This window comes from Acanthaster planci, linkage group LG18 (assembly GCF_054643075.1).
Source record: "Acanthaster planci isolate LZ-2023a linkage group LG18, COTS_SCS, whole genome shotgun sequence".
NCBI lineage: Eukaryota > Metazoa > Echinodermata > Asteroidea > Valvatida > Acanthasteridae > Acanthaster > Acanthaster planci.
The window spans coordinates 10957141-10984715 of NC_141794.1; the positions used below are offsets into that span (position 1 = coordinate 10957141).

At 42.8% G+C, this 27575-nt stretch overlaps 3 protein-coding genes across 7 annotated transcripts in view; 1 reads left to right on the plus strand and 2 right to left on the minus strand.

Annotated features, from left to right (window-relative positions):
• LOC147796219 (sacsin-like) overlaps nucleotides 1-26166 on the minus strand; it is a 28891-nt gene extending 2725 nt beyond the window's left edge. The window contains 4 exon segments of the mRNA XM_087148606.1: nucleotides 1-11931; nucleotides 12284-12542; nucleotides 12899-12987; nucleotides 25901-26166. Of these exon segments, the coding sequence (XP_087004732.1) occupies nucleotides 1-11931; nucleotides 12284-12542; nucleotides 12899-12987; nucleotides 25901-25946 (12325 nt within the window). The 5' untranslated portion in view covers nucleotides 25947-26166.
• iqank1 (IQ motif and ankyrin repeat containing 1) overlaps nucleotides 1-27575 on the plus strand; it is a 70870-nt gene that overhangs the window by 27822 nt on the left and 15473 nt on the right. The window lies entirely within an intron of this gene.
• Nucleotides 1-27575, minus strand: part of LOC110978797 (acyl-coenzyme A thioesterase 13-like) — a 78798-nt gene that overhangs the window by 18417 nt on the left and 32806 nt on the right. The window lies entirely within an intron of this gene.

Consider the following 27575-nt stretch of genomic DNA (forward strand, 5'->3'; position numbering starts at 1 on the left):
ATTTTAACAGTGTTTTCTCGCTTACAGCAATGTGCTCTTGTTTCCCGATTTCAATCTCGTACCGCCTAAATAGGACACTTCCATGGATTACTGCAAAGACAACTTCAGTTTCTTCTTCAGTAAAGGCCGCAGGCGATAACGTCCCTTCCCCCTTCCTCTGCGTTGTTGTTCCGTCTTCTTGAGGCGTCGCGTCGAGAGTTCTTTTGTAGCCTACAATCTCCCCCTTTTCGAAACGGTTAGAAGGGTCACTGTTCAGGAAAGAACGCATATCTTGGGGTATGATAGTTCCTGGCCGATGAGTCTGTGACTGAAATCCCACTAGTTCTTCATTGTAGCGTGGAATTCTACGCGAAGACAGTACTTCATTCATCTTGCAAGGGCTTTGGCAGTCCAATGCACTGTGCAGGATAGCCACCTGCTTATCTTTCAATAAACCACCCAGGAGGTGGTTGATACATTCAGCGATTTCGGAATATATCTGACTGATACGCTGCTTCAAAGGCCAAGTGTGCTCTAAAAACATTGTACGTGTGCTTCTGTCCAAAAACGCTTTGCTTGAAAACCTTTGGTCTGCTATTTTTCTGCCATTATTGTCATAGAAGCCCAGCTTCAGGCTTTCCTGACAGCGAATTTGGTTGAAGCTTTGTAACACTTCAATGCACTCTACATCCTCTTTGCACAATTCCTGTTCTTTCAGCTGGTATTGATACAGTCTGAGCAACACTTCCGTCATCTCTTCGGAGTTCACCATCCCCTTGATCATTGCCAAGTATTGACAATTTAGTCCCTCTCTGCAGTCCTTATTGGTATCGCATGGCTTCTTCTGCAACTCATCTTTCAAAAATTTAGGACGAAGTTGTTCTGGGAGATAGCTGAAAAGAACTATTTCATTCCTACATCTAAATCCACACTTTCTGGGGGGGAGCATAAACTTTCGACTGCTAGTGGATACCAACTCCTGAAGTTCATCGTGATCTGCATAGTACAGCTGAGGCGCCTCCTTCAGCATGTGATCTGCTGTAAGTAAGTAAAGCTCTGAAGCAGATATGTGACATTTCTCTTTCCAGTCATGCAACAATGTGAAAATACCCCTCACGGCACGCTCGGCAGTTTTCTGTTGATTGGGATTTAGCTTGCGTTGCCCTCTCTTGCAATCTTTCTCTATAACAGCTAGAACTCCAGCCAGCTGATCAAAGGAACATTCTTTCTGTGCCCCAAGTAGTACCAAGATGTCATCAAACACCCCAAATTTTCTCGGTGCCTTGAATAGGTACGGTTTGAGAGCACGTTCATCGTCATCTCCTAATTTAAACACTAGCTGGTCTGCCCTGACAAAGACACATCCTTCTTCTACTGGGCAAATCGGAACGTTAAATAAAGCCTGCTTTATCCTCCAAGGGGACGCAGAAAAGTGTTTGGCCAAGTGGTAAAGTATGTTTTGCATGACTCTGGTAGCTTTAACCCTCACCTCCGTTGGTACTGTGTCCTTCTTTTGAATCACGTTCTTCTTCTTCATGCACTCACACATCAGCTTCGTGTGGATCATCACCTTCTCCATGATGTCGCACTTCTCTGATGCAATGCCAAGACAGCTGTGAACGGTAACTTCCGATGCTTCATTCTCTATATGCATGTCTTCTGCAACTGGCAGGGCCCAATTTGGTAATACATCGCAAGCCGACCACACAAGTTCCATGTACTGTGACGCAACTGATCCATGGAATGCAACAAAGGGCTGCGAGCCCTGAAATAGACCGTTTGATTTGGAGTAGGCGGGGCAAATATGCAAGAGTTCGGACGTTATTGGGGTGGAAGGAATAAACCTGATCTTGCCAATAGTTCTCAGAGTACTTTGATCATGCAGATTAGAATTGGAATCAAGTTCATTCTTCAGAAGTCTTGCGTTGTTCTGCAGCACTTGCAGCTGATTTTCGTCTGTGATGCTCCTGGCTCTTGTTTCTATTTTTCGTGCGAATTTAATGAAATCAACGGAGTTTACAACGCTATGTAGACCAATTTCTCCGAGGAAATCCTTCATGCGAGGCGTCATAAGTTCCGGTATTTCGGGTAGGAAAATCTCTGGATCGACCATCGCCTTAAAGACCGGGTTTCGTGGGTCATAGAAATGACTTGCAGGTTGAAGGGTATTCGACTGATCACGAATGAACGGAATATGAGTAAGGTGATTAATAATCGCTTTTCTGTCTTCCAATGAAGTCATACGCGGGATTTTGTCCCTGATGTGTACGACATGTCCGATTCTTGCCTCATCTGTGAGCAGATGAAAACTTGGAAAAATGTACTTCAAGTAGATGTCAGCGTGTGTGATGGGCGATATTCCAAGTTCTTTGTAGATCAGAGTCAAGGCAGGACGAGCTTCGAGGAAAACACAGTTCATGTTATCCATCCAGATAGCTGCTTCCTCCATCAACATGTTGTATCCTTCAACAGTGTGGTAATGTCGGTGAAGCTGAATGTCTATGGTCTTTTTTTCTCCAAGGAGCTTGAAAATCGGGAGCGTTTTGATTGTCTTGATATTGTGAGGTGACAACATCTTATCGCTGAGTCCTTCCTGGAAGTAATGCAACAAGGTGTTACATTCTGCGGGTTCAAGGTCACCGATTGAGACACCTGTTTCTGACATGAAAAGGATTACATTGGCTACGTCTCCGTGTGACTTTGGCAATGTTAAGTACTCTTCAAGTATCGCAGTAAGCTCTTCAGGTGTATTTCCGTGGCACATTCGCTCCTTCGCAATTTCCGGCAGACCTAGTTTGCGAAGTACTCCAGCCAACTTTAGCCCAAATCCAAACGTACCAGTACCTAAACTGTGGAGGAACAAGATCGTCTTTGATTTGGTGGGCGGCACCAATTTTCCAACCGTTGTAGGAAATATTGGCCAGTTCTCGATAGGTCGGAGGGACTGCTGTGGTTTCTCTTCGGCCGTCTCACTGCATATGAACCTCCACAAGTCTTTCAACCAAGATTCTGATGGGTGACCTTTCTTTTTAGGCTTCCATTCTACATGCAGATTGCATCCTTGCCATTCCTGTGGAAGTTGCTCTTCCAAGTACCTGCCTAACTCAACGATGGTAAACCTCTTGAATAATCCACTAGTAAAAGCCTCAGTCGAAATGCCGTTCTTCTCGAACCAATCAGAACACAAGGTCACAAGATTTCTGTGGAGGAACATGCCACTGAGCGTAGGTAGCACCTTCCAATGTCTTGTCACGTACAGCCCACCTTCCGTAGTAAACTGACTTAGAGTATCATCATTTGCAAGCTGAAGTGGTAGGCCGCGAAGCTCCAGGGGCTTCGTAACACCGCCAAGGCAATATTCGAGCACCGAGCTCAGCGTTTTAAAATTTTTGTATGCGGTCTTCGTCAGTGGAGCTGGCAAATCTGGTGTGATTACTGACTCAGATAATAGGTGTCGCACAACAGCTCCTGGAGATACGAAAGTAGCTTGAACATTGCAGGCTTGAAATGCCCGGCATAGTTCTGAGGAGCTGACTAACAGATTAAAGCCAATGTTGAGAAGAAATGGACGCAGTAAGGCTGAGGTACCTGACTGGTTCGACATTTCTGCCTTCTTGGACACACTGGAATCGCCTTCATCCAAACCATCGAAAAACGCTAGACTCTTGTCACTGTTGGGATGGTGCCAGCTAATCTTGCCAGATAGTCTCACCACTGGAAGGACCTCTAACTCGTTCTTACCAATGTAGCGCAGTGTTGCCTCAGCCAAAAGGCGCCATTCCCCACGCAATGCCTCCAAATTCTTAGGGAAGATGTTGTCGAATGGAATCAGCTGTTCTTTATACGACTTCTTCGCTTTGGCCTCTCCAAGCATGTTTCTGCCCGCGTGTTTGATCAATTCAGCATATGCCGGAGCAATCACGTGTAATACTAGCAACCTGTTCCATCTGTGGATTAGGTCGTCCTTCGAACTTTCCCAAGCTCCAGCATAAGCATCACCCTTCTGAAGACTCTTTCTTGCAGCGTCTAACTCAAATGTCCCATTGACATGCACGGGTAACTCTGTGTATATCGGCAGTGGCAGAAAGCAGTAAGCTTTATATCCCGCACCCCCGGTTTCTTCTTTATTGCTGTCATTCATCAATGCCGCCACTCCCCCTCTTGGCAGAGGCTTCTTCAGACTTGCCGCACTAGACAACTCTTGCATATTGATATCAAGATCTTTAAAACCCAGCATTTGGGAAATCAACCAAGACTTCATAGTACCTGTTGAATCCTTTGTCACAACACTGTAGACACATGACATAGGCTCAATTTCCTGACACGGGAGCTCCTTGAACAGCTTCAAGTGGTCGACAAGTTCCATGCGTCCTTGACGGTCTTCGTCTGCTAACTTGGCATCGATGCTGTATCGTTGAACAAGTTGACCTGTCTCCTCGTCAACATGAGAAATAGTGATAGTGTTGATGTTGTTCAGAAAGAGCAGAGCATCTTTGGACACCTTCTGGAAATCATCTAGCAGTTTATGCACAGATGACGGGGTGTAAACTTCCCTCGAAATTACAGATGCCTCTTTTCGAAGGGGCAAGCGGAACACTGTCCCTTTCTTTCCAAAGAATGTCTCAATGTCTTCCAGATATCCACTCAACATGTCGGGATACAGCTCTCTGAATTTATCGTTAGTTGAAAACCTTCTACCAGGGGATGTCTTTTGCGTCCCTTGAACATACCTCAGTAGAGGGTCAAACACACACAACGTGTCGCCGTTGCTCAAGAAACTTGGGCAATCTGTCAGATGGTAAACGGCATTGAAACCAATGCCGAACTTTCCAGTTGTTGTAATGTCATCTCTCTTTCCTCCTACTCCTACCTTCTGAATTCCCTTGATGTCTGCTTCAGTGAAAGGTCTGTCGTTGTAAACACACAAAGATGGTAGTTGTTGTACAGGAGCCCAAAAGTCTGATACTATTTTCTTTGACCGATGGCTGCGAGGATCGTAAACGAAATGTATTTCTGTGGCGCCGGCATCATCTGCATTTTGAAGCAGCTCTTTGAACACATCAGAGACATTAGGATAGGATCTGAGAATACCACTTAGACGATCTGTGAGCTCTTCAAATTGCCCAAAATCCATTTCAAAACCACCAGATGAAGAACATGTTGCAAGCTGCCTCTGTCTCTGCGTGATGATACTGAAGACTTTGGCATAATTGTAGGAGATGTCTGGATGTGTGTAGATACTGCTTCCCCAGTTTCCTTCCCAGTCGACGTCATTAAACGTTAGCTCTGAGGGTGTTCTCAGGATGCTGCAATCGTCAGGGATGAAGATATTGACATCTCTCAAGCTGTTCTTGGTTCCTTCAGGATCATGTTTTGAGTTTGAAACAATTTGAGATATCATTTCTTTTGCAGTTTTAAGATCAGGTTCTTGAAGTGGGCTGTCTCCATACTTTGCCTTCAGGAGCTGCAGAGTTTGAAGGTAGTCTTTAACCTCGAAATGGTCTCTCACCCCACAAAACTGCAGCAGATCCTTGAAAAGTACCAGTTCGATGGGAACTTTGAACAGATATGGCCCATTTAGCCCAGTGTACTTGAAAGCGAGCTGTCTGCATTCTCGAAAAGCTCCATCGCACAAAACAAATCCCAAAGTACAAAGGTTGTCCAATGCAGTGCGATGTTTTGCTGCGACTGTCATGGGTGGTGTACGGAACATAAATCCAGAATGCACTTCACGGACTATACCCTGAAGACATGTGTATATGCTGGACGCTACTGATGATGTTTGTGGCACGATCTCAGAGGACATGAGCTCAGTCAGCTGTTGTATGACATCCTTGACTTTGATTTCTTTCGCATGGATGCCTAGGAAATCCTTGATTCGAGGACTTAACGCTTCTGGGCCAAGTCTCTCGTCGTCTAAAAGTGGCTTAACAGATCCCAACAAATCTTTGTGGCAAGATGCGTGGAGTCTTTCGGCAGACATAAACTCATCGTCACAACTGAACCATTTGACTGGGTAGTCACAAGGCTTTTTCAGCACAGGGAGAATATTTGCCATTAAGATTCGCTGCTTCTGGACTGACGAGGGTTGGTCAGATTTTTCGAGCTTCCCACTAATCAGTTTCAGCAGCACTGCACTCCTCCCTCCGCTCTGATCGCCGTTCAGCATTGACTCAGCTCGTTCACATATGTCTTCCCAAGACAAGTCATTTGATGCCATACCAAGCTCGGTTAAGGACCCAAGGCGTGCATCTAAGCGAAATTCAGTGCCATGTGGAAACCGGCAGTCTTCCTCGCTGTAGAGTGTTGCAATTGACGTACAGGGATTCACCAACTGGTTAGGAGACAAAAATTTGTCGCCGTTTGGTGAGGCAGGCACACATTTTGTCTTCTTCAACTCTTCATCATACATTGTAACATTCCTTCCAGGAAGACGGAGATCCAGCACATGCAGGATTATTTCCTTGAGGTGTTGGGGCTCAACATGTTCACCATTTACAAGAGCTGGAAAAAAGACCTTTCGCAGGAATCGCTCGACACTAAAGGTGTTTTTATCAAAGCATTTGTTTGCACCAGCTTCGGAGATGCTATTGATAACATCTGTTTCCAGCTCCACCCATCTCTTTGGATGTTGACTCTTGGCAAGCAGGGCCGTGACGCTACATTTCAAGCTTTCAGAATCAGTAGCAGTCCAGTCGGTGAAGAAACAGTCATGAACTGTCAACCATCGACCTTCTTTGAAAATCACTGCCGGAGCATTGTTTTCTCTCCCAATACATTGATAGAAGGAATCCACCAACGGGTGGAAATTGCTTTCGCATGCCTTCCTCTTTGGCCAGAGACTCTGGACATTACTAGCATCTATGATGTTCTGTTCTTGCAGCGTTTGTAGATCTTGGAGTAAATTCAGCAGCGAATCGCGCAATACAGACTCCATGAAGCAGCAATTCCAACGAACCTCAAATTCTTCCGTTCCGGACGAGGATTTACCCCACAACTGCCGACGATTTGGCTGCAGTAAGAAATTGCCGTTCACATGGAAGGGCAGGTCCGTCAAAACATTGAGTGGCAGGTAACTGAAAGCACTTCCTTTTACAGGCTCGAGTCTCAGAGAGCATCCATCACTTTCAACTAATTGGGCAGCGATTCCGCCGCAAGGCAAAACTGCTGCTTTCTGCCCTTCACGAGTTTGGGCTAAATCTAAAATCTTCCCCTTTGCCATGCAGGAACTTGTGATGAATTTCCAGTCTTTGATTGTCTCTGCAGTCTCACCATTTTCACCCCGTCCTCCAAACTTCTGGGTGATCTTCCAGATCATGGTTGTTTCTGGCAGAGGTGAGGCTGGGTCGTTCATGCATACTGATGTCGCCCTGAGTAAATTGCGTTCTACTGCCACGTCACTTTCTTCACTAGCAGTCACTGATATTGAGCGGGGCATTTGCTGAACTCTGCAAACTGTGACAGATATAATGTTATCCAGTTCAGTATCATTTTCCCACATCTCCTGAAGACTAACTTTCACCACGTTCTGAGTGAAAAGCAACAAAGTAGCTGAAGATTCCTTTAGGGACTTTATCAATGGGAAAACCCTCTCCCTAGAGTCACAAATAAAGTCCGAAAGCTGATTAGGGTTCTGGCTATCTGCTCCGAATGCCGTACGCAGTGGTAACCGAAACAGTGTATGGTCGTAGCCTTTGGTTGAGGCCTTGAGGTCACAGCCGAAGATGCCATTGTAAGGTTGGAACTGGTTTGGGTAACTCTTCAGCGTCCTACGATGCCGGTCATTTGTCAAATCCAACTTGATTCCCGGCTGTCCTGGCTTCACTCGTGATCCAAGATGAATTGTTCTCGGATCACAGATCAAGACATAGGGGCCACTGACGACACTAGGAACATCTGTCAGATGGTAGACTGATGTAAATCCCAAACCAAATCGTCCAACTTTGTCCAACTGATGCTTTTTGCTTTGAGCAGCTATACTACAGATGTTCTTGATATCGTCTTTTGAGAAACGGGCGTCGTTGTAAGCCCAGAGAGCCGGACCGTGGCATGCCTTCATCCCGTCACCAAGAAGGTTGTAAGCAGTTTGATCATTTCTGCGCCAATCAAGCAGGAATTTCACCTCCGTTGCACCCGCATCATCAGCATTCTGTATCAACTCTTTGAATATGTCCACATCATTTTTGTACATGTCCAGATTTCGCTTAATAGCGTTGACTGTCGTCTCATGAGGGCCCGCCATATCATATTCTACTTCATCCACAGGGGCGAGAAAGTGGCTGAGAGGAAGCAATCCCAAGCGCTGAGCTAAATCGTTTGATACAGACTCGTGGATGACTGGCTTATCGAACTCTTCCTGGGTCTCTTCATCATAGAGCTGATGGGCTAGTCTCTCTTCATCTACATATAAGCATTCTGGGGCCGATACCATTTTAATGCGCCTCTCGCCTTTTACCATTCTACACGGCACTAAGATCCTTGACGTCTGAGTATTAAAATCAACCAGATCAACGATGTACCTCAAGATATTGCAGACCAGATTCAAATCTGTTTGATAGTCTTCTTTGCTGGGAATCTGCTCGGTTTGATTTTTCTGCTGCACACAATGAAGAACTGTATTAAGTTCTTTTTCCTGAAACGTTTCTTGGACGCCCCTGCTGGAAAGTAAAGCTCCATACTTCTGCAGGTCTTTTGGGACAATATGAAGATAGGGTACCAAACTGACGCCGAGGTTGCCACTGCTAAATGCTATTTTGTCTGGCGTGGTAAATCCTGAGCCATGCCATATCCATGGCTGAGACCCATTCATGTAGACTTCGAAGATTTCGTCGAGGTCTGTGTCCGATGCTCCGCCCAGGAACTTGTAAATCAACGAAACCGAACGAGTAAATGGATACAGCTCCTGAGAAGACTGAAAAGTGTTGGCAATATTTTTCAGATGTCGTACGACCGATTCGATGTCTCGACGGTCGTTTGGGTTTGGATTTTTACTCCAACCGAATGCACGCAGTATGTCCTCTCTCGTGTTTTGAAGGAAGACAAGTGGCAGCACTGAACCATAAAGTAAGGCTGACTCAATCATTCCGACACTTTTTGGCGAGTACAGAGTTGTTGACTTTCCCTCCCATCCGGCAGAGATAGGATAGTCTGGCGGTGGTAAATCTTCACATGGAACCCAACAAAGATTCTCGAGGAACGTGTGCAATAGACCATCTGTGTGATTTCTTGCAACGCTTTCAAGTAGGACATGTGGGTTGTGGTTGATGTGCTCCAGTAGGGCCTTTCCCCTTTCATAATCTCCTTGGCCCGTGTCTTGGGTTTCGGACAGTTGGTCTGCAACGTCTAATATATCCACGGCTGTAACGTCTGACTGATTCTTCAAACCGACACGTTTTAAGAACGTGAGCTGTGTCCTCTCTGCGTAAGCACCAGTGGGAAAGACATCCTGGTCTCTAAATAGCACCTGAAGTGTGGTAGTAGGTTCGAATAGATCCTTAGGACGAGACAGCTGTCGGGGTGCTGTTGCTTTAGGTATAAACTCAACTTCCCTGACGAGATTATCGAATTGAGGCCTCTCGAGCACCCAAGTCATGATCTTAAGTGATACCTCGGAACTGTAGAATTTATCAGCCACTGCGGGTAGAACATTCTGGGCGAGCAGCTGCTCAATGGACAGGTTGCGGACGTCTAACGTTAACGCAAGGTTATCACTGATGTTTCTTAGAAGGATATACTTTGCACCATCCCTTAAAGAAGGGATTGGTAAGCCAAAGTAGTCGGACTGAACCGCTGCTTCACAGCTTTCAGGTGACACGTAATCTTCAGAGCTCGCAACAAACAGCGGTAACTGTCTTAGTATTTCCCTTTGGTGATATGTCGGCCCCCAGTGAGGTTGGGCGAGCAAACCTCGTAACTCGTCCTTGGCGCCTGCGGACATACTCTTCACAGCGTCACAGATGTGTTGGATGCTGTGTTTTCGACTCATTGTCTCCAGAATGGTCATTACACCCTTGGGGGTTGGGGCCTTGACGAAGCCGTTGAGATCTGGGTGATGAGCAACATAGGAAGGGAGCTCATGACGAACAACAACTGCGCCAACTGTCTCAAGAAACCAACAGACATCTTCTGAAAGGCATGCTGGATCAGGTGTCGATTGCTGCATTTTAAATATCAGTCCGTTTTCTCTCAGTCTTGCCATGCGATCGCCTGGCATGGGTATAAGTGGCATGTTCCTAAAGTCAGTGAGAGGCAGCTGCATGTGATTGCTCGCCAGCCATTCCCAGATAATTGCCAACCACTCAGATGGCGGATGTTGGTTGAAACCCGGGGACCATGGCAGAATGTCATTTCCCGAGAAGTTGCTCCACGGGTCTGGCAACATTTCCAGCACCAGTGGTGCAACATCTGTGACGTCTAGCGTCTTCAGCTGAGTACATGACTGCGATGGGGAATTCTTCAAGACGGCGGGCATGTCATGGGCGGCAAACCTTCCTTCTCCATTAGGAATAAGTGCACTGGGGTTGTACTCGGTTGCGATGAACACTGTTGACGAATTCCGACTAAACGACGCAAATTTGCCACTGGCTAAAGGGAGTAGGTACAGGCCTCCCAGGTCAGTCGTGCAGTCGCTTGTGACATACTCTAGAAGCTGGAGCTTCTCATCGCGTGTGAGGAACTGCAAAAGGTCGCCCCGAACGCAGTTTCTTAGAATAGCTGGTGTGACTGGCCGGTAGAGAACATCTGCCCAATCCAGAGATTCCAGGACATGATCTGGCAGTCGTGCCACTGGCCATTCCTTCTGCATCAATACCTTTGAAATTAAATCATCGTTTCTCGTGTTGATGTACACGTCAGTTGACTTCACCCAAGATCCTTGGTCAGTGAGGAAAATGGCTTGATCCCTCAGCGATCTGATGAATTTTCTGACACCCTCTAACCATTCCGTCTTAACATCCTTCTTGCAAGGCCACCCTTTGTACACATCTCTGAGGGGCATGCACTCTGGCTGTTCTTGACTCTTTCTGATCGCAGCTAAGAGTAACTGAGCGTATACATCAGGGAGCATTTCTGTTATGAGTAGCTTGTTCCATTGTGCTTTTTTGTCATGTTGAGACTCTTGATCTGGCCATTTGATGCTGCGACGGTTGTCACTGAGCCCAAAGTACCCGTGCACACTGACAGGTAGGCCAGACGTCTCACTGTCTGGTAACGGCAGGAAGCAGAATACACGACCGTGCCGCTCCTCAGTGCTTTTCTTGCTGGTTGACTGCATCCGGAAAGACATCCCCATCCAAGGCAGAAACCTCAACTCCTCGTCGTCGATGAGAGCTTTGAGAACACCTGGTATGTTGTTATTCTTCAAGGCATTTAAAAGCATGAAGCTGCTGACATTCTGAGTTGCTTGTGGTCCAAGCTGACTCTCTATGTGAAGACAAGTAAGAATGTGAAAATCTTGTCGTTCTGGAACCTTAGTCAAGAAAGTCTGCATGTTCAAATGCACTTGTTGACAGTCTTCCGGGCGGATATGAACCTTAAACACAAGTCTCGGATGCTCCTGACTTTGACACTTTTCATAGGCAGCAATAGACTCAACATTCTTCAAGAAGAGCAGAGACAGCTCGGAATCTATCTGGAAGGAGTCAAAAAGTTCTTGGACTCGATGTTCATCTTGGAACACTGACGAACTCAGTTTCGATGGCTTTTTGCGTAACGGAAAGCGAAAGACGGTACCAGCAAATGTACCATTTTCAAACGTAGCTTCATTGCATGAAAACAATTCTGAGAGGAATGGAGAGAACTGATCGGGAAAATCTCTCAACAATTCAGCAGACAATGTCCACTTCTTACCACGTTCTCCCACGTATCTTGTGTTGGTGTAAGGATCAAAGGTGAAGTGCTCTTCCAGTGGATCAAGGTATCCAATTTGGCTGCCACTAAGGATGCAAGGCATATCTGGAAGGAAAATTCCAAAGAATCGGTGTCAGGAGCCAAAGTCACTTCACTGCCGACTTTGATAACACACATAAGGATAAAGAACTAACAAGAAGTTTAGGTAAATGTAGTCTTAAATGGCTTCCAAGCATCTGGAATTCCATAATCCTCATTTTATTATTCAAATTTTTACTGTTAAAGTATCATGAATGTTTCCCTTGCCAAAAAATTACTAATATGCCCAAGCCGATGTTACAGATCTCAAAGTTTCTTGTCTTTTCTTGGTGTCATTAACGATGATATTTCAATGGAACGGCGAAATTTCTATTATCATAGAGGTCAGTGCAGTTTTCGTGCATTTCACACATCCCACCTGTGAGATGGAAAACAGAGATGAAACCAAGCCCGAACCGTCCAATCTTCGTTGGGTCCTTACGCTTGCCGCTCTGATCAGGATGTTGGATGTTATCCCAGTCTTCCGGGGTGAAGGAAGCATCGTTGTAGGCGAACAGTGCAGGGCCCTGGAAGTCTGCCAGAGCGTTTGACCAAAGTCTCTGACGGGGATGCTCGGACTTGTCGTAGAGGAACACCACATTCCGCGCCTTTGCATCGTCGGCATTCTGTACAAGCTCCTGCAAGCAATGATGTTTAGACCAACCTACTCTTTTTCCTCTCATAGACATGTTTTATTTCCGGAAAGATAGTCTTTTAACTACCCTCCACCCTAAAAAACTGTCTTCGACATGAAAAATTTGTTCCATATTCCATGAGTAAGTATAATGTGTTTTCGTACTTGGAAAACATTTATTAACAACATCCGAAAGATTTTTGGAAAACATTTATTAACAACATCCGAAAGATTTTGATAGAAAAAATTAAATCAGTGTTATAGGAATGAGGCTGCTCGCTTTCATTTAATCAAGTTTGATTTTAAGTCTGATGTCATAACTTCAAAATCCTCGAATTCTTGAAAAGCCCCAAAAATTACCTTTAATATTTGTCCACCTTCCGGATACTTGTCAAGAACCCTCTTAAGGTAGATGTATAGGGGTGGTAGCTTCTGTCCAAAAGATCCGTCTGCATAAGGTTTTAAAAAAGGTGACAAAGATAACCTCCCAATTGCCAACTTGTCCATTGCCAGCTGTGTAGATTATTATCAACATAGAGCGAGTAGGTTTTTATCTCTTTTCCCCAATCCCTTGATATTTTCATAAAAGCAATACACTATTCTTAGTCTTCAGTCTTTTCTATTTCCTAAAACAGTTTGGAGACACCGTCTCCTACATGATTAAATCTACCGACAAATTCAGAAGGTCTTTGACTCGTTTTGGAATCATTACTTTTTCATCCTAGTCGACTGAACACATACAATTACAAACATAAAACAAACTTATCAATCATTCATAAATACCCCAGTTTCCCTATTCAACAGCGCACAACGTGTCCGTGTGTTAATATTTGATAATCCCCACTGAGGTCGATAATTCCCCCTGCGTAAAAAAATGCTCTGGCATCTGGATATACTTTAATCCATTCCTTGCTCAAAATCAGCGCACGACGTGGCACGCAGAACACGCCACGCGAGCGCCAAGTCCATGTGTGGAGATTCTTCTGGACAGCTTGCAGAAGGATATACCATAAAATGGACGGGGGTGTTCGGGGAAATGAAAACGAAACTGTACAACAAAAATTTACGAATGGGAATAAATATTTTCGACCACTGTTCGACTGACGCAACTAATGCCCTCGCGTCCATTCTCTTAAGCCAGTTCATAAAAGCACAGTTTCAGACTGGTAACGTGCATATTTATGCCCTTATGCAAAAACAGGGTGAGAAATAAGAGCCATACCCACAGAATTTGCCCGCGAAGTAACAGCTTGAAATAATTGGTAAACAGGGAAATCTAAGCTTAAGGTTTGAGCAACGAAAACATCTTGCTCTATGGGCAGGATTGGAATTATTATTATTATTTTAGCGTGTATTTCTTATGAAAGAGGTGATCGACGACGGTGTTTTTAACATGTTTACATCCCCACTGCATTTACGGGTGTCTCTACGAATTTGAAAAGTAGCCGTCAACCCAAATTTGCCTTTGAAAAAAGAGAAACAAAGTCCAATGTTTGTTCTTTTTCTAGCACAAGAGGCTTTACAAGTGGAGATGCTATTCAAACTGAACCGACACAGACCCGACGTAACGATAACATAATGGCAATCTTTATCTGACGATTACATTTTTGTCGATAAGAAATTAATTAGGAAGATCTTTAATTAACATTAGAAGGGTGTCAATCACGGTCAAATACTTCTAGCAACGCCTTCGACGACGGCCTTAAGGATCCATAAAATATCAAGTGTGGCCGTAAATTGCTGGTTGGATTTCTGGTGGGTGAAGCTATCCTTTATTTTACGACCAAACAATAATCGTGACAACGTAGTTCTACCTATAACTAATAACCCATATCTAGTGCAACAATCTTCGTCGACTTTGCTTTTCTCATATTGCCGATAAAGAAGGGGTACTTGTAACGTCATTGCAATGACACATGGCCATATGCCAAACAAAGTCCACAATGTTTAGCCGGAACTACTTGAAGGTGCGCGATATTGCATGCTAGTGGGATTTTATCTAAGCACGCAACTTTAGGAGTAACAAAGGACAAGGACCCAGACTACTGCTAGTGTCAGTGTTGACTAATATAACATGTTGTGCGAACCGTGCACGACTTTTTCAACAGAAAAGAACAAAATATTTCCATCCGTCGCGATTAACAGACGAACAATTTGTCATGGGGATTCATGTCCTTAATAACTGAAATCTGAAAACTACACTGCAATGTAGTAACAACAATTACTATGGGAATATAGAACTTACTACTGGGGTTCGTTGCTAAGGTGGAAGTTAATCAATCATCTTTTAAAACTTATGTTACGAAGCCCACATTTCAGTTTTCCTCGGATGACAATGTACACATTTGGAGCCAAGAAAATCAATAGCAAAGCCGTCACGGGATCCGTGGCAACCAGTTTGGAGTGCAAGTGGTGTGCAAACACAGTAAAATGGATGAAAAATGTACTCATTATGACTAAAACGCGGGACAGAGGGACGTAAGGTAAAATATAATCAGTTTAATTGATCGAGATTATTGAGCTTCTTTTAATCAACTGCATTAATTCTAAGGACCAACTTTCATGGCAAGTTGAAAACAGAATGTAAGAGTATACCGCACATGTCAAACAAATACAAAACAAAATAACAGAACTATAATGCTTTTTGTTGTAATAAAAACGAAAGAATGCAAAAGAAACATGCAAAGGCTTGATGTAATTATGAATGGAGGTGGACAAACTTTTCTGAAGGATTCATCATCTAGAAGTATCAGAGGTGCGAAGCGGATTGGGATGGAATACTGTTTAAGCAGGAAGAGATATCCATATAAGTACTATGGTTTTGAACGTTTTAACCGGCAAAGTACAAAAATATCTAAGTGATGTTTTTACCCAAGTCACCAAATCAGAAATACCAAAGTTTATATTCCTAGAACAGACAGTGGAAGAAGAATTTCAAATTTTCGCGGTGCTCAATCATGAAAAAATGTACTCCAACATATGAAATTTTCTGGTTCCAGTCTAAATAGTTTTCTGAATTTCTGAAGGAATTCAAACAGATGAATTGTGCTTATGTGTGTGCTTAATGTGTGATTTCGAGAGAGTTTGTTGATCCTTTACGGTTTCTGTGGTATTTTTGATTTAATCTTAAGATTTAATGTGACAAAAAGTGTAGTCAATCGAATGAATCAAGATGTTATGTTTCTTTTCTGCTGGTTTGTACCATGAGAAATACCTCAGTCTTTTCGAATTTGGGGTTTATACCGCGCACCATCCATTTCTATGTACAGACAAAGTGTCATCCTCATCATATTTTATTGATGGTAGAAAAATTATACGCCAAACCTTTGCGCCAGTTATGCCTTTTGCTTACAACATGCTCCTTTCCTAATTTTTCTAATTCCTTAATAGTATGTATTTTGGCCATTAAGGTTTTTTTTCATGGATGTTGTAGTCATTTGTAAAATGCATGCTTCCTGTTTCATCGGATGAAACAAGTGTTTTTTCTCATTGTTTCTGAGCGTGGACCAATCATCTTTTTTGTGAGCTTTTGTGTTTAGTTGCTTGGGTTTCTAAGCAAGTTGGTACGCGTAAGAACGAGCTATAAAAAAGTTTTCCAAGACTGTTAATAATTCCAATGTAAATAATCGAAGCCACAAACTCAGAATAATCACAACCTATTTATCATTTCGGCACCATTTGAGGTGTTGTGCGTCGGAATGCGCATGCAGCTTGTAAAAAATACTGTATGGTAATTAAATCATGAACGTTTTGAGCTCTTACATCGTGGAAGCTACACATTATACACAAATAAATACATTGATTGGAAATACCCATTGCTGAGAGTTTGTCGAACAGAATAATGTAACCATTCAACACATGCAAGAGGTCATAGCTAAGCAGGTTTCCAAAAGAATCAGACTGCGGAGTGGTCATGTCGGTCAAGGATAGTACGAGTACAAAAAACCAGACCTGCAGTCGTCGTGAAGTTATGCACTGCAATAGGCCTACACAATGTATCCCAGACGAGTTATCAATAACTGTTTCAGTGGAAACAGTTATTAGATTTTACTGTTTCCAAACTCATGGAAGGGGCAACACCACAGGCAAGAAACGTTTGCCCAAGTTCTGCCACTTCTAGCCCAAATTACTGAGGTAATGCCACATACATGTAGACGGATGCTCCTCACAGTACGAAGCTTAACTATTTTATAGCTGCCGTTATTTGTGTGTGTATTCTTTGGTTTCATGTGCTTGAGTGAATGCACGGCCAATTCAAAAGCTACAAAATCCATTTGGGTAACTGTCATTGCGTTTTGCAACTGGGGTCCCCCCATGCATCAGTGTTGATTTCCTTTCCATATAGTAAAAGTAACAAAACTTAGTCCCCTTAAAAACTTCAACTAAATGCCACCCACAACCCTAAATCGTGTCCAGTAACGACCTTGCATGAGTATATATCAAGTAGTCCCTTGGGCCTTGAAAACAGAATTTAAGGGTGTCCCTTACGGTTGAAACGAAAACCAAAAACCAATCCAAAACAAGAGTACATACAATGCGTGCCACTTTCATCGATGAAACAAGTGTGTTTCAGAGTATGGACTGACCATTGGAGTTTCTGTACCGGAAAAGACTGATATAATTCATTGCGATGCAGGGCTACGATCGCATCAGTGCCAAATGCAGATTGCTGGGCGCAAGTGTGAAGAAGAAAGCCTGGGTGTGACCGCTGTCTTCTGGCTTGCATCACTGTGAGCAGCGGGTTCGCAAAATTGCTTGAGTCTCAACACCTCAACTTACCATGCCTACAGTCTCCAGTGTTGTAACGCGAGCCGCCCTCAGCCATAGCAGGTGCCCTTCCGAGATGCGGGGGAACTAGAACGGAGACTTGCTGCACCGATACACAAACATCCGTCGACAAATCATCAGAATTCACAGTTTCTGAAAACGGTGGTTACAAGTGCATCCCATTCGCGCTCTTCAGCATTTGCACAGCCATACAGTCGCACCAGCAAAGACCCCGAGTGAATGAGTGTTGCACACTTGCCAACGTGGCTTTTATACAGGCGCGGTTGATTCGGGAAATCCACGTGCAACTCACTCCGAAATCCTGCCGCACGTCATGTGGTGGGACTCAATTTATTTTTTAACTAAATCGGCGTCATTCCAGATTTTTGCATATCAGGTCCAGACGCAAATTAGTGCCCAAATATACGACTATTAGCTTTTGGATTACAATTATTACTCCGCGACTATTTCTCACGTGGGGAATACCCGGACTGTGAAATAAATACTAGACTGGTTCTCAGTCCCTACATTAATTGTTCGGCAGAACGAATTTGACCCGTCAAAACTAGCTCATGAGACTGTTGCCATTTTGAAATTCATGCAAACGATCAGTTTACAATGGCTTCAGACAGTCGCCGGTGACTCATATGCCATTTCAAGCTGTATGCGAGTGATTCGGACATAAACGACCAGGCTCGCGGGGGCTGGTCATAACAACGGCACGCTCATCAATGCATCGCCTTACAACAGCATAGCAACGGCTGTCTGATTTTGCGCAAAAGCTTATTGACGGAGGCGTCGTCTTTGTAGATGTTTTTTGGAAACCTAGCAAAATATCCTATATAAAGCATCAAGCATTTATGTTCAGTGGCATGGACTATCCCTGTCACAGAAAATGTGCTACAAAAATCTGCTTTAAAATTTACAAAAAAAAATACATGCATAAGTCTATTTTTTCGCTCAAAAAAAGGAGTGTTGCCACTTTGGTTGTTAAAACCACATTTGTCAAAATAACAAGAATTGTCTGAATCGATTGCATGCACACATGTATTTGGAATCCGATGGATCATGACAAATTCTACACTTATGCCCCCACATTTTCATGCCAAGTCTTATGACTACGGACGTTTTGTAACCGAATATCCGGTACACGTGTAATTTTCATGTCCAAAGAAAATTTCATTCAAGTTACAGTCCATATATTTATTGTTTCGCAGCTAACTTTCTGAATTCCCTTTTGTAATGTTGTTTGCTCACACGCGATAATTCCAATTGCACTTGTTTTCTTTTAGCAATCTTGTCTGTTACTACATAGGCCCCTACCAAATACATCCCGGTCTTCTCAGAATTTTTATTTAAGTGTGGTTATAACATAATGATTATCCGGCCTGTCAAAGTATGGCCATGAAAGCTGTATCCTATCAGGTCGATAGAAAGATGCTTTTCAGATGACACCAAGACGGGCTCATTTGGACAATTTTCAGATTTTTTTAGTACAGATATCAGATCGAGAGCGATCAAGCCACAAAATTATTTAATCATAGGAACAGTGTTCACAGTTTTCCCTTTTCTGGGAGTGGCACATTTTCCTTTTTCAAAAGAAAGGTGGCATTTTTCATGCTAATGAGCTCGGCAGAAATTATTGCTTGAATTAGTGGTCTGCACCTTTTTATTGAGTCAACGCGTCTTGAATCCCAGCAGGGTGCGCTGTCCCAATTCAAATAAAATTCTCCTCTCTTTCGAAAAGAGGAGTCTGTGTGGGCCAAGAAATTGTGGGAATTGTGTAAGTAAGGCCGAGGAATCATCTCTGTGGAATGAATGGCTCCAATCTCGGGTCAAAGCAGACAACAAATGTTATTGAAAAATTGTCAGAAATGAGCACCTGTAAAGTTGGGGAACGGTCAATTGGAAAAATGGCTGCTGAGAAGACTTGGGAAAGTTTTAGGGGTGAAAAAAAAATTGATTGGTTAACCTGCTAAAATTTGAAAATCAACTTAAACCCGAAGGACCAAAACACGCTGTGTTTAGTTTGAGAGGCCTAAGGCTCCGGACCTCAGTTGCCCGCAACGGGATTCGGAACTTCGTTGTTTTTACACAGTTTTCAATGGAGCTTGAATCAGTGCAGTGCAAGGGCCCTGCAGTTTGCCGGAATCGTTTGGTCTGGGAACTAGACTGTTTTGCGTATGGGGGTGCAGACCACTAATTCAAGTGAGAATTTCTGACCAGCTCATTAGCATTAAAAGTGCCCCCTTCCACAGTATCTTTTGAAAAAAGAGATTGTTTGGCCCCCAAAATGGTGAGATTGTGTAAATCGTCGCCAGGATCAACTCCCTGGGTCTTTGAGCTTTCATATGAGGGCAGAAGGGCTGAAAACTACGGTTGAAAAATGGTCCTAAGTGCCCGAGAAAGTTGAGGGTTGCCACTTGAAAAATGGCTGCAATCAGACTTCGGAAAAATCACTTTTTGGGGGGTGATTTTGTTTTGTGGGAATAATTAAAAATGTAATTGGTTAACCCACAAAAAATTGAAAAGAAATTGAAAGATAAGTGACCAGACAAGAATTTCATTTGTGTTTCAGAAATCTCAGGGATGTTGGCGTGCATGCTATTGGGCCCTGAACGGTGCTGATTTTACACTGTTTTCAATGGGGCTTGAATTAGTGGACTGGACCCATGGTGCACACAACTAGCCTGTCAGTGATCATTTAAGAAACAATATAGTTCCACCTAAAGTTATGTCCCAATCATATTTATTAGAGAGTTGCTATTCTTGTTTGAGACATTAAAAATACCATAAAAACCTAAATGCTGTATAATTCGTAGCAAGATGAAATATTCAAGTTTTAATCATCATTTGTCACTGGTACGAAAACACTGCTGTGAACAATTTATATGCTAGCAACACCCCGCTAGCAGCAGCGTTGCTAGCCACGCTATAGCGCGGCAAGGCATAGCGAACCCGAACCGCGGAAGTCACGGCCGGCTGCTTCAAACTTTTCAATCCCATGCACTAAACCGGCTAAACCTGCGCCATTATGCAGACCTTGCCGTAAGCCTGTAGACTGCTTGTACGGTTAAGCCACCTTGAATGTAGTTTTGCATGAAAACCAGGACCTAATTAAATTGTTATAATAAGAGACAGAATGCCGCCTAAAAAACCCACAGTGAAGCCTGCTGGAGGAAAACCAGCTGCCTCCAAAACAACGACCAAGTCGACTCCAGTCAAAAAAGTCACACCGGTGAAAGGTACATAATATAATGTAGGCCTACGCATAGTTCTCTCTCCCTGTCCCCGGCACTGGCATTACTAGGTAGGGACTTTCATGTTGTCAAGTTAAAGGCTAGAATTGAGGGACACCCGGGAAGCTTTATGGAGGAAAGCATGTATGATGTAGGGCCTACAAACTGAAGTTCAGGGTAAGAAGTTTAAATCAGTGACCCAAAGTTACTGTGAAGCCAAATTGGGCCTAGGCTAAAGTCGGAGGCCATTTGGTCATGTACATCATGTATTTTACTGGCACCCAGTTTCATGACATTTCTGAAACACTGTGGATATGTGGCCGCCACTGGCTAAATTCTATTAAATGGTATTGAGTCTGCTACAGGTACATGTAGGTAGGCCCCTAGGCCTTGTGCCCTTTTTGATGCATATACACAAGGAAGCCTGTAAGTATGACCGATTCAATACAAAATTTGAAAAAGAGGAGTAGGCCTACTAGTATTATTACTATTAACACTACACTCAGTCAAGGTAATTAAGTATAAAGGTTTCATGTAGGGTTGCTAGTCAAGTTGAAAGCGTGTATATCTTGAGAGCTCAACAAGTAAACTGCTCCCAGCTACATGTACATGTAAGTTCGATTCCCAAGTGTGGTTTTTGGCCTTCCTCTTCATCTTCTTTTGTTATTTTTAATCGACTCCAACTGTTAAATTCAGAGTATTGCATTATCTTTATCTTGGTTGTAGATCTCGAGGATTTTTTTCTTTTTGAAATGGTCTGATTCTTGTCACATCACTACAAAGTTACAGCTCTATTTTAGCTCAGAACCAGACCGATACTTGTCACGGTTACAATTTTTAATTCCCCTATAACAGTTGTTGCTCATGTCCGGCTAAATATCTTGTAGTTAATTTTAGCTGGCGAGAGCTAAATTATCGGCTCCCTCTTTCAGCAAAAGCATACATGAACTCTTCCCTGCTGGGTGCAGTTATCATTTCACCTGTTCCTGGGCTTGCAATAACATCGTAGGGGTGACGGAATGTCCCCATAAGAAATGCTCTTAATCATCCCCATATACTGTCCAAGGCCTACCTATTCATTCTTACTTGACCTATGGCCCATTGTAGTGCTACATGCATATACCAGAGACCCAAATTCCAAACGCGCTGCGCACATTTTTGGATTTTTTTACCCGCATTCAAGTCACTTAAGATAAAAGCAATACACTATTTTTAGTCTTCAGTCTTTTCTATTTCCTAAAACAGTTTAGAGACACCGTCTCCTACATGATTAAATCTACCGACAAATTCAGAAGGTCTTCGACTCGTTTTGGAATCATTACTTTTTCATCCTAGTCGACTGAACACATACAATTACAAACATAAAACAAACTTATCAATCATTCATAAATACCCCAGTTTCCCTATTCAACAGCGCACAACGTGTCCGTGTGTTAACATTTGATAATCCCCACTGAGGTCGATAATTCCCCCTGCGTAAAAAAATGCTCTGGCATCTGGATATACTTTAATCCATTCCTTGCTCAAAATCAGCGCACGACGTGGCACGCAGAACACGCCACGCGAGCGCCAAGTCCATGTGTGGAGATTTTTCTGGACAGCTTGCAGAAGGATATACCATAAAATGGACGGGGGTGTTCGGGGAAATGAAAACGAAACTGTACAACAAAAATTTACGAATGGGAATAAATATTTTCGACCACTGTTCGACTGACGCAACTAATGCCCTCGCGTCCATTCTCTTAAGCCAGTTCATAAAAGCACAGTTTCAGACTGGTAACATGCATATTTATGCCCTTATGCAAAAACAGGGTGAGAAATAAGAGCCATACCCACAGAATTTGCCCGCGAAGTAACAGCTTGAAATAATCGGTAAACAGGGAAATCTAAGCTTAAGGTTTGAGCAACGAAAACATCTTGCTCTATGGGCAGGATTGGAATTATTATTATTATTTTAGCGTGTATTTCTTATGAAAGAGGTGATCGACGACGGTGTTTTTAACATGTTTACATCCCCACTGCATTCACGGGTGTCTCTACGAATTTGAAAAGTAGCCGTCAACCCAAATTTGCCTAAGAAAAAAGAGAAACAAAGTCCAATGTTTGTTCTTTTTCTAGCACAAGAGGCTTTACAAGTGGAGATGCTATTCAAACTGAACCGACACAGACCCGACGTAACGATAACATAATGGCAATCTTTATCTGACGATTGCATTTTTGTCGAAATTAATTAGGAAGATCTTTAATTAACATTAGAAGGGTGTCAATCACGGTCAAATACTTCCAGCAACGCCTTCGACGACGGCCTTAAGGATCCATAAAATATCAAGTGTGGCCGTAAATTGCTGGTTGGATTTCTGGTGGGTGAAGCTATCCTTTATTTTACGACCAAACAATAATCGTGACAACGTAGTTCTACCTATAACTAATAACCCATATCTAGTGCAACAATCTTCGTCGACTTTGCTTTTCTCATATTGCCGATAAAGAAGGGGTACTTGTAACGTCATTGCAATGACACATGGCCATATGCCAAACAAAGTCCACAATGTTTAGCCAGAACTACTTGAAGGTGCGCGATATTGCATGCTAGTGGGATTTTATCTAAGCACGCAACTTTAGGAGTAACAAAGGACAAGGACCCAGACTACTGCTAGTGTCAGTGTTGACTAATATAACATGTTGTGCGAACCGTGCACAAAATATTTCCATCCGTCGCGATTAACAGACGAACAATTTGTCATGGGGATTCATGTCCTTAATAACTGAAATCTGAAAACTACACTGCAATGTAGTAACAACAATTACTATGGGTATATGGAACTTACTACTGGGGTTCGTTGCTAAGGTGGAAGTTAATCAATCATCTTTTAAAACTTATGTTACGAAGCCCACATTTCAGTTTTCCTCGGATGACAATGTACACATTTGGAGCCAAGAAAATCAATAGCAAAGCCGTCACGGGATCCGTGGCAACCAGTTTGGAGTGCAAGTGGTGTGCAAACACAGTAAAATGGATGAAAAATGTACTCATTATGACTAAAACGCGGGACAGAGGGACGTAAGGTAAAATATAATCAGTTTAATTGATCGAGATAATTGAGCTTCTTTTAATCAACTGCATTAATTCTAAGGACCAACTTTCATGGCAAGTTGAAAACAGAATTTAAGGGTATACCGCACATGTCAAACAAATACAAAACAAAACAACAGAACTATAATGCTTTTTGTTGTAATAAAAACGAAAGAATGCAAAAGAAACATGCAAAGGCTTGATGTAATTATGAATGGAGGTGGACAAACTTTTCTGAAGGATTCATCATCTAGAAGTATCAGAAGTGCAAAGCGGATTGGGATGGAATACTGTTTAAGCAGGAAGAGATATCCATATAAGTACTATGGTTTTGAACGTTTTAACCGGCAAAGTACAAAAATATCTAAGTGATGTTTTTACCCAAGTCACCAAATCAGAAATACCAAAGTTTATATTCCTAGAACAGACAGTGGAAGAAGAATTTCAAAGTTTCGCGGTGCTCAATCATGAAAAAATGTACTCCAACATATGAAATTTTCTGGTTCCAGTCTAAATAGTTGTCCGAATTTCTGAAGGAATTTAAACAGATGAACTGTGCTTATGTGTGTGCTTAATGTGTGATTTCGAGAGAGTTTGTTGATCCTTTACGGTTTCTGTGGTATTTTTAATTTAATCTTAAGATTTAATGTGACAAAAAGTGCAGTCAATCGAATGAATCAAGATGTTATGTTTCTTTTCTGCCGGTTTGTACCATGAAAAATACCTCAGTCTTTTAGAATTTGGGGTTTATACCGCGCACCATCCATTTCTATGTACAGACAAAGTGTCATCCTCATCATATTTTATTGATGGTAGAAAAATTATACGCCAAACCTTTGCGCCAGTTATGCCTTTTGCTTACAACATGCTGCTTTCCTAATTTTTCTAATTTCTTAATAGTATGTATTTTGGCCGTTAAGGTTTTTTTATGGATGTTGTAGTCATTTGAAATGCATGCTTCCTGTTTCATCGGATGAAACAAGTGTTTTTTCACATTGTTTCTGAGCGTGGACCAATCATCTTTTTTGTGAGCTTTTGTGTTTAGTTGCTTGGGTTTCTAAGCAAGTTGGTACGCGTAAGAACGAGCTATAAAAAAGTTTTCCAAGACTGTTAATAATTCCAATGTAAATAATCGAAGTCACAAACTCAGAATAATCACAACCTATTTATCATTTCGGCACCATTTGAGGTGTTGTGCGTCGGAATGCGCATGCAGCTTGTAAAAAATACTGTATGGTAATTAAATCATGAACGTTTTGAGCTCTTACATCGTGGAAGCTACACATTATACACAAATAAATACATTGATTGGAAATACCCATTGCTGAGAGTTTGTCGAACAGAATAATGTAACCATTCAACACATGCAAGAGGTCATAGCTAAGCAGGTTTCCAAAAGAATCAGACTACGGAGTGGTCATGTCGGTCAAGGAAAGTACGAGTACAAAAAACCAGACCTGCAGTCGACGTGAGTTTATGCATTGCAATACACAATGTATCCCAGACGAGTTATCAATAACTGTTTCAGTAGAAACAGTTATTAGATTTTACTGTTTCCAAACTCATGGAAGGGGCAACACCACAGGCAAGAAACGTTTGCCCAAGTTCTGCCACTTCTAGCCCAAATTACTGAGGTAATGCCACATACATGTAGACGGATGCTCCTCACAGTACGAAGCTTAACTATTTTATAGCTGCCGTTATTTGTGTGTGTATTCTTTGGTTTCATGTGCTTGAGTGAATGCACGGCCAATTCAAAAGTAAGCTACAAAATCCATTTGGGTAACTGTCATTGCGTTTTGCTACTGGGGTCCCCCCATGCATGAGTGTTGATTTCCTTTCCATATAGTAAAAGTAACAAAACTTAGTCCCCTTAAAAACTTCAACTAAATGCCACCCACAACCCTAAATCGTGTCCAGTAACGACCTTGCATGAGTATATATCAAGTAGTCCCTTGGGCCTTGAAAACAGAATTTAAGGGTGTCCCTCAAGGTTGAAACGAAAACCAAAAACCAATCCAAAACAAGAGTACATACAATGCGTGCCACTTTCATCGATGAAACAAGTGTGTTTCAGAGTATGGACTGACCATTGGAGTTTCTGTACCGGAAAAGACTGATATAATTCATTGCGATGCAGGGCTACGATCGCATCAGTGCCAAATGCAGATTGCTGGGCGCAAGTGTGAAGAAGAAAGCCTGGGTGTGACCGCTGTCTTCTGGCTTGCATCACTGTGAGCAGCGGGTTCGCAAAATTGCTTGAGTCTCAACACCTCAACTTACCATGCCTACGGTCTCCAGTGTTGTAACGCGAGCCGCCCTCAGCCATAGCAGGTGCCCTTCCGAGATGCGGGGGAACTAGAACGGAGACTTGCTGCACCGATACACAAACATCCGTCGACAAATCATCAGAATTCACAGTTTCTGAAAACGGTGGTTACAAGTGCATCCCATTCGCGCTCTTCAGCATTTGCACAGCAGTATTCGCCATACAGTCGCACCATCAAAGACCCCGAGTGAATGAGTGTTGCACACTTGCCAACGTGGCTTTTATACAGGCGCGGTTGATTCGGGAAATCCACGTGCAACTCACTCCGAAATCCTGCCGCGCGTCATGTGGTGGGACTCAATTTATTTTTTAACTAAATCGGCGTCATTCCGGATTTTTGCATATCAGGTCCAGACGCAAATTAGTGCCCGAATATACGACTTTTGGCTTTTTGATTGAAATTATTACTCCGCGACTATTTCTCACGTGGGGAATACCCGGACTGTGAAATAAATACTAGACTGATTCTCAGTCCCTACATTAATTGTTCGGCAGAACGAATTTGACCCGTCAAAACTAGCTCATGAGACTGTTGCCGTCTTGAAATTCGTGCAAACGATCAGTTTACAATGGCTTCAGACAGTCCCCGGTGACTTGTATGCCATTTCAAGCTGTATGCGAGTGATTCGGACATAAACGACCAGGCTCGCGGGGGCTGGTCATAACAACGGCACGCTCATCAATGCATCGCCTTACAACAGCATAGCAACGGCTGTCTGATTTTCCGCAAAAGCTTATTGACGGAGGCGTCGTCTTTGTAGATGTTTTTTGTAATTCTAGCAAAATATCCTATATAAAGCATCAAGCATTTATGTTCAGTGGCATGGACTATCCCTGTCACAGAAAATGTGCTACAAAAATCTGCTTTAAAATTTACAAAAAGTATACATGCATAAGCCTATTTTTTCGCTCAAAAAAAGGAGTGTTGCCACTTTGGTTGTTAAAACCACATTTGTCAAAATAACAAGAATTGTCTGAATCGATTGCATGCACACATGTATTTGGAATCCGATGGATCATGACAAATTCTACACTTATGCCCCCACATTTTCATGCCAAATCTTATGACTACGGACATTTTGTAACCGAATATCCGGTACACGTGTAATTTTCATGTCCAAAGAAAATTTCATTCTTACAGTCCATATATTTATTGTTTCGCAGCTAACTTTCTGAATTCCCTTTTGTAATGTTGTTTGCTCACACGCGATAATTCCAATTCCACTTGTTTTCTTTTAGCAATCTTGTAATACTACATACCAAATATACCCCAAATAGGTCTTCTCAGAATTTTTATTCAAGTGTGGTTATAACAACTGGTTGAAGCCGCATCAAAGTGCCAAGGTAGTGGGATGTAGTGTACTCCAAGCAGGGAACGTTGCGGGCTTTGCTGTACCCCCCCCCGTCCCGATAGACTTCTCTCAAGTCGTTAGACAAACAACACTTTGGGTTTTCACCCAAAAGCAGAACATGCAAACTACGGTTGAAGTATGGCCCTCACTGCTGTCATCAGTAGAGGGGTTGGCATTTTGAAAAAGGCTGCGTGCGCTGAAAATGTGACAATAGGAAACGCCTTCATTCGCCGATGATTATCCGGCCTGTCAAAGTATGGCCATGAAAGCTGTATAG